The 14,946-nt window shown below is 39.5% G+C and overlaps 1 protein-coding gene across 3 annotated transcripts in view; it reads right to left on the minus strand.

The window, feature by feature from the left end:
• Positions 1 to 429: 429 nt before the first annotated feature.
• mapre2 (microtubule-associated protein, RP/EB family, member 2) overlaps positions 430 to 14,946 on the minus strand; it is a 29,822-nt gene continuing 15,305 nt past the window's right edge. Inside the window, exons 3-8 of one of the 3 annotated variants that reach the window (XM_018751011.1) lie at positions 10,331 to 10,458; positions 6,722 to 6,867; positions 6,331 to 6,583; positions 5,829 to 5,968; positions 1,973 to 2,131; positions 430 to 1,706 (exon numbers count right to left, since the gene is read on the minus strand). In XM_018751011.1, the coding sequence (XP_018606527.1) occupies positions 1,629 to 1,706; positions 1,973 to 2,131; positions 5,829 to 5,968; positions 6,331 to 6,583; positions 6,722 to 6,867; positions 10,331 to 10,451 (897 nt within the window). In that variant the 5' untranslated portion in view covers positions 10,452 to 10,458 and the 3' untranslated portion in view covers positions 430 to 1,628. The remainder of the gene's footprint in view (positions 1,707 to 1,972; positions 2,132 to 5,828; positions 5,969 to 6,330; positions 6,584 to 6,721; positions 6,868 to 10,330; positions 10,459 to 14,946) is intronic. The other 2 variants (XM_018751009.1, XM_018751010.1) reach the window with 2 other exon arrangements.

The raw sequence follows: 14,946 nt of genomic DNA on the forward strand, positions 1-14,946 counted from the left end.
CTAAATGAGATCAAGGGCACTTTTAATCTCAACATGTGTTATTTAGAATGAATGTAATTCACTCGGACATTTGGGTCATAGGGTTTAACTAGCAGAGTATTCCTGCAATTCTGATTGCTTTAGGCCAGTACTGTCCTCAAAACATGTAAATAAAACAAAACAATGTTTTATTTTGAACACATTCTCAGAAATGCAATTTCAGTCATTCAGTGCTTTTATCTGTAAAATTGTTGATGTCCACAAAAAAGTCTGTTGGCATAAACAGCATTTTATGTTAATCTAAGGCCAATTATTACCAAACTGATATGTAAAAAAAATAGTCACTGTTGAAACTTTAACATGATCTAAGCAATCAGGCTAGTAAAATGTTTGTTTTCAATATATTTACACACAGTATCAGTGTATCATACAAAAGTTATGACCCCAAAAGCACAATCCAATCATCCACCACACATGGAGTATTTGGAGTGACTCCATTTATTTTTGAAACAAAGGTGTAGTTTTATTGTAGCAAATCCATCCAAATCTCTTTATATTTGAAATGGCAGGTTAAACGTACAAAACACACCTCACTTAACATTTTTCTTAAATACAGTATGTAAAAAGATAAAGCAGTTTGTTATTCACAAAGACAAAAGACCAATGCTAACATGCAACATTGTGAAAAAGGCTTAATGAGTGTGATACATCAGAATAAAATGTGTCGCATCTAAGCAATCCCCAATACATTTTTCTTTTTGCTATGTATAACTATAAACAGTACATTTGTTTACATTCCTTTCCATTTTATACACATGACCAAAGCATTAAGGTGAGCAAGGGAATTTAGTAAGAGTAAATGCATAATTCAAAGTAATACAACATACTGGTATACCATACTATATCACATTAACCAGTGACATGACTGGTGACAACTTTTCAGAGACATCTAAAAAAAATTATAAGAATCTCTCATTTATCAGCCTTACTGATAGTTTAGTCTCTCTGATTTTGTAATAACCACGACAGCATTTTTCTAAATTATATTATTGACTCGGACAATGGTAGAGTCTTCATTATTCACATGAAAATCACACCCAAACAAACACATGGCATTCTGCATCCTATATGCTGTATGAAAAAATTAAAGCAAAACACTGAGTACTGAGTATCTTAAACCCTACTCTAAACTATGCAAAATGTCTGCTAGTAAGGTGGACAAAACCATTCAGAGATGCCTTTCAGGGCTCTGCTTATTGCATTCATTTGTAACAAACAGGACCGATATGCAGAAATACATATAAATATAAGACCATGTCAATTTTGGTCGTACACAGTGACTGAAAGGAAAGAAGCTGGTACTGTTTACATGGGCGACTAATGGAGACGTGGTGCTGTGCAGCAGGGAGAAGTGCGCCAGAGAAGGGTACAGTGGGACTGTCCTCTGGATGGAGCGATGAGAGGTGGACGCCATACTTGAACAGTCACAAAAGCACAAAAATGCTGGACAGCAATGACTCGGTACAGGAAGGGGCTGCGTGAGAGTATGTGCACAATCCTCAGAGAGTCAAAGTAAACATAAAATAAAGAAGAAATCAAAGCTTATAACAGTCCTCACAAAACAAAGAGCAGAATGTAGAATTGCAGGATCAGTACTCCTCCTGCTGGGCCTCCTCTTCCTCCTGGGCTGGTCGCGCTAAGTCCTCCCCTGATTCTCCTGCTGCTTCCTACAAGGATGACAAAGGTTATTATGGAGCATAAGAAAGAGGGTCCAGCCTCAGTCCTGTCCCATAGCAAGTACTATAAAATTGAAACATTAAAATAAAATCTGTTAGATAACTTATGTTGATGTTCCATAGCAAAGAAATATTATTCAGAGTGAAACAAGACCATTTAGACATCCAGATGTGAAGTAGTCCTCTGAGCAATGAGTGGTGAGGAATCAGGACACCCTTTCTTGACTGATGACCAAGGGGACAACAGGGACACTGACCTGCTCCTCTGTGGAGTAGAGGACCTCCATTAGCCGCTCCACAAACTGGGCGCTCTCTTGGCCCTGCTCTTGGCACAGCAGCTCAATCTCCCGCAACTTTCCGAAGTAAAAGTCCCTTTCCTTCTCCACACCTTCCAGTGCAAGCTTCAGCGTGTTCACCTGTCAAACACACAGCAAGTCAGGTCAATCGATTGAACAGATTACTTTCCATAGAAAAACACTCAGTGCTGCTCTAGATACAAGCAGCATCATTTGCATATCTTACTTCAGTTGCAGTGTTTGTCACTACACACAGTGCCTTGCAAAAGTATTCACACCCTTGGAAAGTAAACATCTGCATTACAAATAATTCTTCCACATATTTTCCAATAAGTATTTGTATTGTGAACTCATATGCTTGTGAACTCCAGTCCATTGCAGTGTACACCATGCACAAGTTCCCTCACCCATTCACACACCACGGACAATATAGCATCACCAGTCAATCTGAACAGCATGTCTTTGGACTGTGGGAGAAAACTGGAGCACCCGAAGGAAACTCATACAGACACAGGGAGAACATGAATGCTCCACACAGACTGAGCAGGGATTGAACCCACATTCTTTCACACCACCCAGGTGCTATGGCCCAGCAGCACAATTCGGTGCACCACTTTGCCATCCCATTTTAAAGAAAATGAAAAACTGAAATAATAAGCTTCATAAGTATTCAAACCCCTGAACTCAACTTTACAGATGGAAAAACAACTCCTCAACAAGGGTGCAACTGTCTCTTAACTGAACACTGTTGGTTTATAACTGTGAACCATTATGTATCAACCACATTTTCCAGAAAAAAAGTTGTTTTACGAGTCATCGGTGAGGCCATGAACCTGAAGGAAAGGTACAAGTGTTTGGCCAAAGTTGATAATGTTGAAGAGATGTGAATACTTTTGGCAGCTACTATATGCAACACATATACAAAAAAAGTCCTTGAACTCTTTCTCTGCACTAAATTCTGCACTCACTCATTTTGCCTACCTCCGCTATTTACAAGACGTGATCAACCGCTACATCCCAACCAGACTGCTACACTCCTCCACCTCTGCCTGCTTGGTGGTCCAATGCACAAAAGATCCAAAAGCAAAAGCACAAAGATGCTCGTTTCTACCTCTGATGTGGTGGAACGACCTCCCCTTCTCACTCAGAACTGTTGAATGTTCAAGCACTATAACTGGGATCATAACTATTTAACAAAGGCCAAACCTTCATGCAGCTACTTTTATAATGTACATGTTTTTAGAAAAAATTTGTAATTGTTGATATTCGGATAAACCTTTATGCAGCTACTCATGTGATGTACATTGGTTCATATGGTGGAAAGTAACGGTAAAGCAGGAAGACAATTTTTGTGCATTATGCCATCAATATGCTTCCAACAGTATTACTGTAAATGAAACAAAATCCCAACCACTTGGAAGCATCGTTGCCAGCGAATCCAGCCTTCATTTGACATGACAATTCAGTTATGCTGCAGCTCCCAATATCACATATGTTTAGTAACACACATAGATGTATTTTTCCTTTCTTGGAATGTAAAGGTTGCCAAGGCTTTTAAACTGATCCAGAGACATCTGGTGGCAGGGTTGGCCTTCTGAAATAGTTTGAAGAAAAGGTAATAATTTGGAGAGTGGTGAGAAACATCAAGAGATCTCTGTATGTTTACCTTTGTATTTTCTCCATTTTCTGGGAATTTAAGAAATCCAGTGAAGGGTTGCAGCTCTAGCCACTACGCCACCTGGTGGCCCATCTGTGGGCTAACAAGGAGCATTTGAACTGTGATTACTGAATCCTACTACAGTGTTTCCACCGGGATGGGCAACTTGTGCAGTGAACACTGTGCCCACTGTGTGTGTGTAAGTGTCTGTAAATGAACATCCCCCCTCCCTTCAAAATGACTTACCATGTTAAGGTATTTACAATTATTTACCCATTTATACAACTGGGTAAGTTTTACTGCAGCAATTCAGGGTAAGTACCTTGCTCAGGGGTACTACAGCTGGAGGTGGGATTTGAACCTGCAACCACTGGATCCAAAGTCACTTACAGATCCTGCACTACACACTGTTGTGCCAAGAGTGTACACAATATGTTCTGTATATGATGTATTATATTACACACACACACACACACACACACAAGCAGTTGTACTAGTGCATAGAGGCAAAGCACAAAAGAGTGCTGTGTATGCACCTGACATTCAGCAGGTGTAGTCAAGGTGCCAGATGTGTGTGACTGTGCACACACACACACACACACACACACACACACACACACACTTTCAGAACCGCTTGTCCCTTACGGGGTCACGGGGAACCGGAGCCTACCCGGCAACACAGGGCGTAAGGCCAGAGGGGGAAGGGGACACACCCAGGACGGGACGCCAGTCCGCCGCAAGGCACCCCAAGTGGGACTTGAACCCCAGACCCACCGGAGAGCAGGACTGCGGTCCAACCCACTGCGCCACCGCACCCCCCCTGACTGTGCACTAATAAGCAAATAATTTAGGCACCTAAACATATTTAATTATTCACCAATTCATGTTAGGGATTTCAATTAATGAAATTATGAAGAATTCTAAACTTTAGAATTTCAGTGACAGAGCAACTGCCGGAAATTTTTTGGGAGGCACCTCAAACATCCCCTGTATCCCCTTCGCACCCCCTGGGGAGGCACAGCACACAGGTGAAGAGCCCCTGCTGTACAGTATCCTTCAACAATGCCACACAGTAAATCAATTGTTTCCGAGACGTCACCATGTTCACTACAGAGCTGAGTAGCGCAGCAATTAGGGATCATACTCCAGCTGTAGTACCCCAGAGTAAGGTCCTCAACATGAATTACTTCAGTCAAAATTAAAAATTACATATACAATAAACATACCCCTGTATATGTGAATGACTACATTTAAGTATCTTAATATACAAAATCTGAACAAAGGCAGTTTAATGACATTGTTATGGTTAATTAGGGATTATAGTCCTTAATTTGTGCTGTATTTATTTGATTAGTCTGACAATATTTCATAGACACAGCAGATTAATGCTTTGAACATGTACCGAGTGCAGCAGATTTACACACACACACACACACACACTGACTGAAGCTGCTAACATTGACAGTGGTTACTGAATCAAAATAATACTTTTTTTTTTTTTTTTTTTTTTTTTTTAAAACTTTAGTGGACAAAACATTAACATTATTTTTACCTGAGTGTTGTGTTTCAGTACCTTAACCACCTTATGGTCACTAACACTTGAACAGACTAGTTAGCTACTAGGTGCATGGATGCTGCTGTACTGCTGAGAGGACCTAAAGCATTAATTCATATGCATGAGTAAGCTGGTATATGAACTGATTTCAACATTCAAACCACATGGAACCAAACACAACAGTGAAGGCCTCAATATGCTTCTTCAGTCCTATGAAACTGAACTTTTGTTCATCTTCAGACTTGCATTTACCCCAGAAGCTGTTTCACTTACTTGATGCTTTCCTTTAACGGAACTTCAAAAATTACGCTGGTGTTTAAAACATTTCTGAAACATTCAGTCCCTTAGTTAACTGCATGTCCTAAGAAAAATACAATACTGATGCACACAACTGATACAACTACTTATCTGAAATTAAGACATGTTTCATTTACTGTACAAGGGCAAACTGCTAGTACAGCACAAATAAGACAAATCTGGTTTTAGGTGAGCCATCAGCTAACCCTAAAACAGCTCATTCAAACGTAATTCAGAATTCATCTGCAATAGAAACAATCAAATACGGGGCTGCCTTTGGGGGCTAGTCATATTCCTTAGGATTTTACCTGCTCGTTGAGCTGGGCCACCTGGGCCTCCAGTTCCTTCTCACCCTTCGCTGGACCTGATGTTGGGGGGATCTTTTTAGCAGAGGAGGGTCTAGATGTTGGTGTAGAGGGTTTAGGGGCTGCAGCAGCCCGGGTTGCACCTGCAAACAGGCATGGCGATGTGCGACAGCGCCACGGAACATAGAGGATTATATGTTTGCAACACAGTATGTATGTCACACATCTACAGTTATTCGCTTAGCAGACGCTTTTGTCCAAAGCGACGTACATCTCAGCAGAACACACAGCACATATGGAAATGACAATTATGAGCTATTGCCATGGGAAACAAGAGGTGATGTGGATGAGTCCATACCAGTTCATGCAGAAAGGGCAATGAATGGAGACACTACTATTGCACATGGAAGGTGTTTAGTTTAGAAACCTCATTACACAGGATGGTGAAATGTTTGTCATGTTGTTTAATGCCATATGGGTTAGCTGGCTGCTTGGTAGGACTCACCTGCAGTAGAGGAGCTGGCCGCGTGGTGGGACTCACCTGCCGTGGGGGAACTGGCTGCATGGTGGGACTTCTTAGGAAGATTGAAGATCTGTTCCCCAGGGTCAGGAGGAGGAATGGCATCCTGTCCCTGCCGGGCCTGCACAGGATCGTATTCCTTGCCATCATAGTTGGCATCAAAGAACTTCTTAAACCACTGGATGAAGTCAAGGTTATCCTGAAACCGGCCTTTCACCAGCTTCTCCACAGGAATAATCTATGAACAAGACAAACCAGAAGTCTTAAGGTTCAGTTTAATTTGTACAACAGTGCATAAATAACTTCTACAAAATGTAAGAACTGCTGGAACGACATGGATAAGAATCACAGAACAAGAATACTTTCATTCCCTCACTTTGTCCACATTCATCCTCTTGAAGGAGGCCTGCAGTAGCTTGAAGTTGTGAATGTATTCATGCTCCAGCTTAGCCTGAAACTTCACCTTCTTCAGGCTTATACAGCCAGGGAAGAGCATGTCCATGAACTGGCAGTAGGCAGCACCTGGCAGAGACAAACACAGGTCACTCCCTTACCCTTGAAACCCTGAATTATCTAGTGAGGCCATGCTTGCGCACATTCATCCTTGAAGAACTCAATGGGACACGTCGCTTGGGGCTCTACTAGACTTTTTAAAGAGTGGACCCAGTTTAAACATTCAGTTAATTTGCTTGATTTCTGCACACCTTCTCAATTGTTCATCTTACAGGGCCAGTTTCTTCCCTACAATCATCACCCTACCGAACTCTACACTTCACCATTAAGTCAGTGATGTCTCACTGATGCTTTACTGTTTTTAACTGCCTGCTCCACCCTGTACTTCCGGTGTTATCTCTATATAATTATAATTGTAAATAATTGATAATTCATAGCATGTCCTAGTCATCTTTGTGTATATGTATAGATATGTATATATGTGTGTATAATATGTATAAATGTATATATAGGTATAATAGATATATAATATGTATACTATCTGTACATACACAGTGCATTATCCTTGCTACTGTTGTACATACTCTTCAGATATTTATAATATTCTTACTGCTACCTGCTCAACAGCTTCTGTACATACTCTCTGGCATATCCTATTTTTTACTTGTACATATATTTCTTATATTTAACTGCACTTGTTCATTTGCACAATTCTGCTATTTGCATTTCTGGTAGATGCTAAACTGCATTTCGTTGCTGTGTACCTGTACTATGCAATGACAAAGTTGTATCTATCTATCTATCTTACAGCAATACTTGCCATACAATATTGCAATACAATGTAGTCCACAACGGAAGTGCTCCATATTACTATACTAACTGCTTGACATGTCTTTCAAGAAGATTTGTTCATGCCCATTTACTGTATTTCTTGACTTAAGATAAAGAAGTTATCTTGGAAGAGAAGATTTCCTTCCCTCCTCCACCAACAGGACAAGGGGATGCCAGCCTTCAAAGCTCCAGCAGGCCAACGATAGTGCCTTTGTTAAGTGTCTCTTTGTGGTGATAGTTGCCCTTATTTATGGATTTTATTTTGTTTATCAAGAGCACTAGTGGCTGCATGCTGTACAAAATGTTACATCCAATTCTGCTGTTTCAGATATTTAACAAAGGTAATAAAGACCAGTGCACACTTTTCCTTTGCCGCTTATGATGGTGTATTAATAAAAAATGGGAAGACAATCTGCATTATAATTTATATGAATGCTAGACTCCTCTTTGGACAGTGCAATTCCTGTCCTTGTGTCATGTGTGTACGTGCTCATAACGTGTTGCTGTGAGCCAGTTCTGCTGCTACAATTAAAAAAAAAGTTTTTTACTCAAAGTATTAGGAGTGATATAAAAATAAGGTAAAACAAGATTTATTTCCTAACTGACTGTCAGAGTCTCTGTGAATTGAGTCCGTGACCCCTACATCTATGATATGAATGTGCTTATTCTGTATTAAAGGTCCCCCTTCAAGCAGGGGGAAGGGGAAAGTTCCTATGTGAACTCAGCTGTACGGCACTAAAGGTACACTGCCGCTGGGTCATGAAGACCTATCAAGTCATTCATGCAGTAGGCAACTTCTTGCTTGGTTGCACAGGACGTGCACTATGAGGCCTCTCCATGTGGTTCAGTGCCCCATACACTACCGTATTACAAGTCCCCCATATTTCCCCAGTAGATCCTGATTTTCAATCTTCAGATTTATTTATTTATTTAATTCATTAACTGGCCATATGCATGTGCAACTCTGATATGAAACAATGCAGCAATAATAAAAATAAATGTTCATGTTCACATTTCTGCAGTCATGAAAAAAAGTGTAGTTGAAGCTTAAACATATTTTTGGATTCCCTCCCCAGGTCTTGAGCTTAACTTATGTATTCTGGGAATGTCCTTTATCATACTGTAGTCTCTGCAGCAAAACAGTTGCATGGTCTTCGAAGATATGTAAAAATACTCAACGGTGATGAATGGAACTACACATCGAACACTTAATGCCTTCAGAATAGAGAACAATGTTTCAGACTGGTCTACAATATTGTGCAATAACAATGGTAGCATTAATAATGAATACTGATTACTTTCCTTAGGGGAGAAGTACAGTAAAAACTCCACCAATGGCATTACAAGGGAGCTCTACATTACATTACAGTATCCTATGGCTTCACAGCAACATGTAACAGCAGACCAACCAGACCTGCATATACCCTACAGTACAGTACATAACCTTGTGTACAACATCAGTACAAATCCCTACTTGGCAAAGTAGACAGAGGAAACTCTTGGATAAAGACAACAGAAACACCATGGAACCACCCACTTTCTCAAATTCTTGTCAGGTATCTGAATCCAAATTATTATTCAAATCGAGGAATGAGAAATTAAAACGATAAATTTAATAAATACATGAGAAGTACGGAACTACGTTTCAGCTCCATTTTTATTGTTTATTCTGACTTCAGGGGGGCCTGACTGACAGTTACACATAGAACTGATGTAAAACACAGGATACCTGTAACATAACCACTGAAAAAATGCATTTTTTCATCATTTGGGTGTAAATTTGAAACTTATGCAGACATGCACACAGTACACACCATTTTATCAAGAGATATTAAAAATTGCTGTTAATTAAACATAGTAATCACTAAAGAAAATCTTAATCTCATCATAACATTTCAAAAAAAGCAACCTCTGTGTGTTTTACCAATAAACAAGAGTGTTACACATACCCTGGCAACACCTTTGTTGATGAAGGAACGACAGATATTTCATTCACACTGTTCATGCAATTTCCAAAGCCGGATTAATAAATCTAACTAGGGCTGAAACGGTTTGTCGAGTAACTCAATTAATTTAAATCCTTCATTCAAACTGTAAGGCTCCTGTAAGCTTTACATTATTCCAAAAATGTTAATAAATTATAACTTTTAGTTCTAATAGGTAACTTTCACTACTTTCTACACTAAGTAGAACTTAGCAAAGGAATGTGAATTTATTTCAGTTTATTCATGCCTTAATTTTTGCTTGTACCTTGGAAAGAAATTCAAAATATATTTCTGGTTATTTATTGGACACAAAATGTAATTAATATGGTCCTCAAGTGAACAGGATTACTTTGCACTTTACATTTTTGCTTAATTTAAATATGCCACTTACTGTTGAATTTTTGTCACATTAAAAAAAGCAAGTTTTTGTAACTGTCATTTTGAGACCTTCCACCATTTTTTTCCTTTCTATTGCTGTTTAATAAAATGATTAATGGTAAGGATAATCGGTACAGGACTCAATTATTACAATATTTCATAGTTACAGCCCTAAGCTGACCAAACAACAGAGGAGTCCTTATACAGAAAAACCTCATAAACCCTTTGCAGCCTGATGGCCTCTCCAGGAACTTGGAAGCTTTGGGAGATGCTATGATTGTTATTACCACAGAGCTAAACTGCTAGCGCAGTATGATACCATGAAGAACTGGCCTTACCTGATGACAGCTGCTCCACTTTAGTGTAGTTTAGACACAAGATATCATTGACCCATGCAGTGATATCATGTCTGCTCATAGTCTCCTGGGTTATTGAGGTAGAATACACGTTGACTGCCATCCCCCAGCTGCAAACAGAGCAACCATGAGTAAACATACAATCCCAGTAAATCCATAAATAGGGTCAATATGAAAAGGGCCTAGCAAACCAAGAAGATGCTGATCAAGGGCATTAAGCATAAAGGTAAATTTAATTCTGCCTAACAAAATGTATGAAACGCAACAGATAAACATTTTCTCCTACTGGGAAATTTGTATGTTGTATTATAGTTATAGTCACCTATATATCAGATTAGTAGCAGGGCTGTGGTGGTCCAAATCCTATCCCAGAAGCACAAGGCATGAGCCAAGGTTTCACTTAAGGAAATATCACACACTCATTCACTCACACACACTAAGGGCAATTTAGTCATTAATTTACCCCAAAACAAGTCACTGGGCTGTGGGAGGAGACCCAATGAAAACATGAGAACCTGCAAACTCTAAGGAAACACATCTGAACCTGAATTTGAAGCCTTGAGGCACCAGCACTATCTACTGTGGTACTGTAAATAGTGCATCATGGTAATATTTATATAGTAAATATGGCTTCCCTTCTCGGAATTGAGCCTTACTGTAGAGTGTTTGTGTCTGTCTGTCTGTGTGTGTGTGTGTGTGTGTGTGTGTGTGTGGGGAGGGGGGGTGTAACCACATCCAACATGGTTCAGTTACCCAACTATCCAGAGAAGCAGGAGTACATAAATCAGTTCTTTAACTTGACTGCATGTCTTTACTAGTCATATACCACAACACAACCACTTGAGCGATAACCATCCATGTTTCTCCCGACAGCAAAAGAGCTGAAGAAGGTAACCGTCCATCTGTGTCATCTGAGAGAAAATGTCAGCATTTGACTACCTCCAAAAGAAAAGACCAGGACACTGATGTCCGTCATTTGTAACACCACAACCAAAGCAGATAACTAGAGAGCAAATACACAAGTGTGTTCTTTGTTCTCAGCCATTGCTGCATTTCCACCACTGGGCCCCTCAGTGAGGTAGATACCCCCACTTCTGATCCCCATGATACAGTTATTATTACTATTTATGGCTTTAGATGACACCTTTCTCCTAGCCTCCTCTCTACAGAGTTAGTTACTGCATACCATGCGACTTACAATTCTTTACCCAATTATACAGTAAGGTGTTCTTACTGTATGCATTGAGGCAAACTACCATGCTTAAAGGCACTACAGCAGGAGGTGGGAATAAAACTTTTCATAAATTGACAAACATTACTGAATTTTTGTGCTTCCATGTAATAACCAACCTACAGTCCATATTTCACTTCTGAATAAACCTCAAACTGATTAAGTGTAACCTCATTTATTAACTGTATGCCCTAATGCAGGGGCTCAGATCATGTTAAATCACAACTTGTCTGCAAAAAAGCTTATTTCAGGCTCATTATGTACTTCCAAAATAGCACAGAAACATTTCATCAGTTACGTGAAAAACTGGTAAACAACTGTACCATGTACTTTCAATGTGAAGTATGAATGGAGATAATGATAAAGACTTCACTGGTCATTCCCTCAACCTTCCATTAAAAGAGAAGGGAGAAATTACTACGGCTATTTCACGATGTGGCCCTAACTGATGCAGTAATGAATAGTCCTTGTTCCTTCTCTCTCGCTTTCTCTCCCTGAGGCGCCCTGGCACCCTGAACACCAAGGCCCCAGTGCTGCTGCCCCTTGGTAAGGCTATGCCATCAATGCTTATTGCACCATCTGTGATCTGCAGCGAAGAGTCCATGACTGCCAACTGCCACCCAATGGATCAGCATCCATGGACCTGGACATGAATTCTGAAAGTTTTCATTTTTTGAGCTCTGGCAAGACACATAGTGGATATATACTAAATGGTTCACACAAGAGGTCCTCTGCCAGCACAGGAGAATGCCCAGATGAGGTGAGCAGCCACTGGTATTTGGACCCCCAGAGGCTCATTTTTCTCTTCTCTTCTCTTTGTTAGGTTTTCCTTTCTTCAGTTGCCAGTTGGCTTACTTAATAGCCATTTAAGTCGTTTATACTTTTACTGATCTTTGTGCTGTACAGTAAGCCCTCATATCTGATGGCCATTCCATTATAAAATGAGCTTCACTATACAATAATTTCACAATGCAAATACTATGTCCAATCAGCAACTAACCAATCAGCTGTGTATTATTGGTTACTGTGATTCGTTCAATAACCAATCAGCAACAAGAATGTGGGTACTTAGCAAATGACCAGCTGCCTAGTAGATTGGTGTCATGCGCTCATTGTTCTTCCCACTGGTGCTTTAATTGTGCCCTCAGTGAAATTTATTAAAATTCCATTTTATATGTTACTTTATTCACTGTGCCACCAGAAATATCAGCAAGCAGCTCTTCTAGGCTAAGGGAAATATATTTATTTTTGATTTGTATATGAAAATAATACTTTACTAATCCCCAGGAGAGAAATTCACTCAGGCTGCCACTGCAACAGAGCCAAATGTATGTCTTCGGGAGGCAACACGGGGAGAACATGCAAACTCACCTTTACCTGAACTGCTCAGGTGCCGAGAAACAGTAGTGCTTTTTTTTATTGTTAATTTTACATTATTGTTTCATGTTAATACGACTGCAAAACATGATCTTAGAGACTGGAAATTGTTTCTCTGTATGATTAAAACATTTTTGGGCTTGGTAATGAACTAACAGTATTTAAATTTATTAGTAGTCTCACAGTGCAATATTATCACCACATGATGGTGATTCTGGAATTAATTTTGTAGTTTGAGGGTTCACTATTTTCTGGAACACTGCTCAGCACTGTGCCACTCCAGTGAGAAAAAAAACATACACACTGGCTTTAAGGGTTTCACTAAGAAGCTTATTTGTTAGACATTTTTCAAATTTTACAATATTATAGCCTCAATCTAAAGTAATGACATACTGTAAATAATTTGATCAATGACAAACCATCAATACTTCAAAGTGGTTTAGTGAAAACTGTATGAACTGCTACGTACACAAAGCACAGAAACTCATTCTGCCATTTTTATTTTCTGTAGAAAACATCAATATGCAGTATGCCAACTTTTTCCCCCGCCAAAGATTTTTCCTGGGAGAGAAAATGCTCATTAACTTGCGTTCAGCTTCTTTAATTATAAATGAAGCCACTAGAAATGACAGAGTTCCAAGAAAAATTTTAACATGAAGATGACATTCCAAAGAACATCACACTAAACATTTAAAATGTTTTAATGGAAAAACAACATCTCACTTCTCTATAACCTTGACCTGAGATGTACTAAAAGCTTTAAGGTCACAGATGTGACATGTAAATTTTCTGTAATGCGCCATACACTGATGATACATGTCCCTCTGAAAAATAAGTGCAAACATTAGAACAACAGTGTCCTCAATGACCCCCCACAGTGGCCCAGCTGGGACAGTGCCAACACACACACCTAACGGATGCCTTTATCAAAGCGTCACATATCTGAGATGCCCCTCTTTGGAGTTTAGACAGGGCTATACAAATTCCTTTCTGTTTTGCATTTTCATATGCCTTCAGTCACCAGACAGATTATTGCACCATAGTGACCATGACAAAGAGCCTTCCAATTCAGTCATGTATTTCTGCTATTCCCAATGGTTGAGCCTAGACAATTAAACACGCAAGAAAAAATGTTATAATTCTACACAGTGCATGGTTACTTGTTCCATGTAGCCCAAAATCTCTTTAAAATTTAACACTCTCCTTCCCATACTGCCAACAGAGCCATTTTTGAACCTTCTGTGTTGTTGAATGATAATGCATGACACCATACAAAAGATCCATCTTTGCACAATATATGCTTGACTGCTTCCAAAAGAGTCCATTGTCAAGTTTGTTCATTTATAACTGGAATTTTGTCATCACCTGTAGACTGATGACTTGAAGGTCTAGCCCAAGCACAATGCCCACATGGGCCATGTGAGGAAGAGCATGCTGGGAAGGCCTGCCATGTGGACTTCCTGAAGCCCAGACAGGAAGCTCAGTGGAAATCCCCAAGGCAGCACCATAGCATGTCTTTAACTGTGCAGGGAGGAGCTCAGCTTCCATCATGTGAAGTCAAATAAAACAGCAGACATATGAGTTTCAGCTATTTTGGAATTTAAATCTATTCAATTTAAGTAAGCACTAATGAATGTGGAACAAAACCATAACAAAATGAGTGGGTGTGAACATTCCATTCTCTAGTAAAAAATACCCCTCACCTTGTGTAAGATTTTTAAAGAACATTTGATATTCATGGATTGTGGTTCTTTATTAAGAAAAAATTAAGCCAAGACCATATTATTGCCTTTAGCAACACCCTATATTATAAACTGTACTGAGGGGTGGACAATGTTCTAACTACAGTTATTCTAAATTAACACTTACTGCTGTGCTTCTGTAACACCCTAGCTGTAAACCGACAGATTAACTAAATAAAGCAATAAGGCTTTCTTTCATTTTGTCTGTCTTCACCAGCCACCTTATGCTGTAAGAGCATACCTTTCTT

This window comes from Scleropages formosus, chromosome 16 (assembly GCF_900964775.1).
Source record: "Scleropages formosus chromosome 16, fSclFor1.1, whole genome shotgun sequence".
Classification (NCBI taxonomy): domain Eukaryota; kingdom Metazoa; phylum Chordata; class Actinopteri; order Osteoglossiformes; family Osteoglossidae; genus Scleropages; species Scleropages formosus.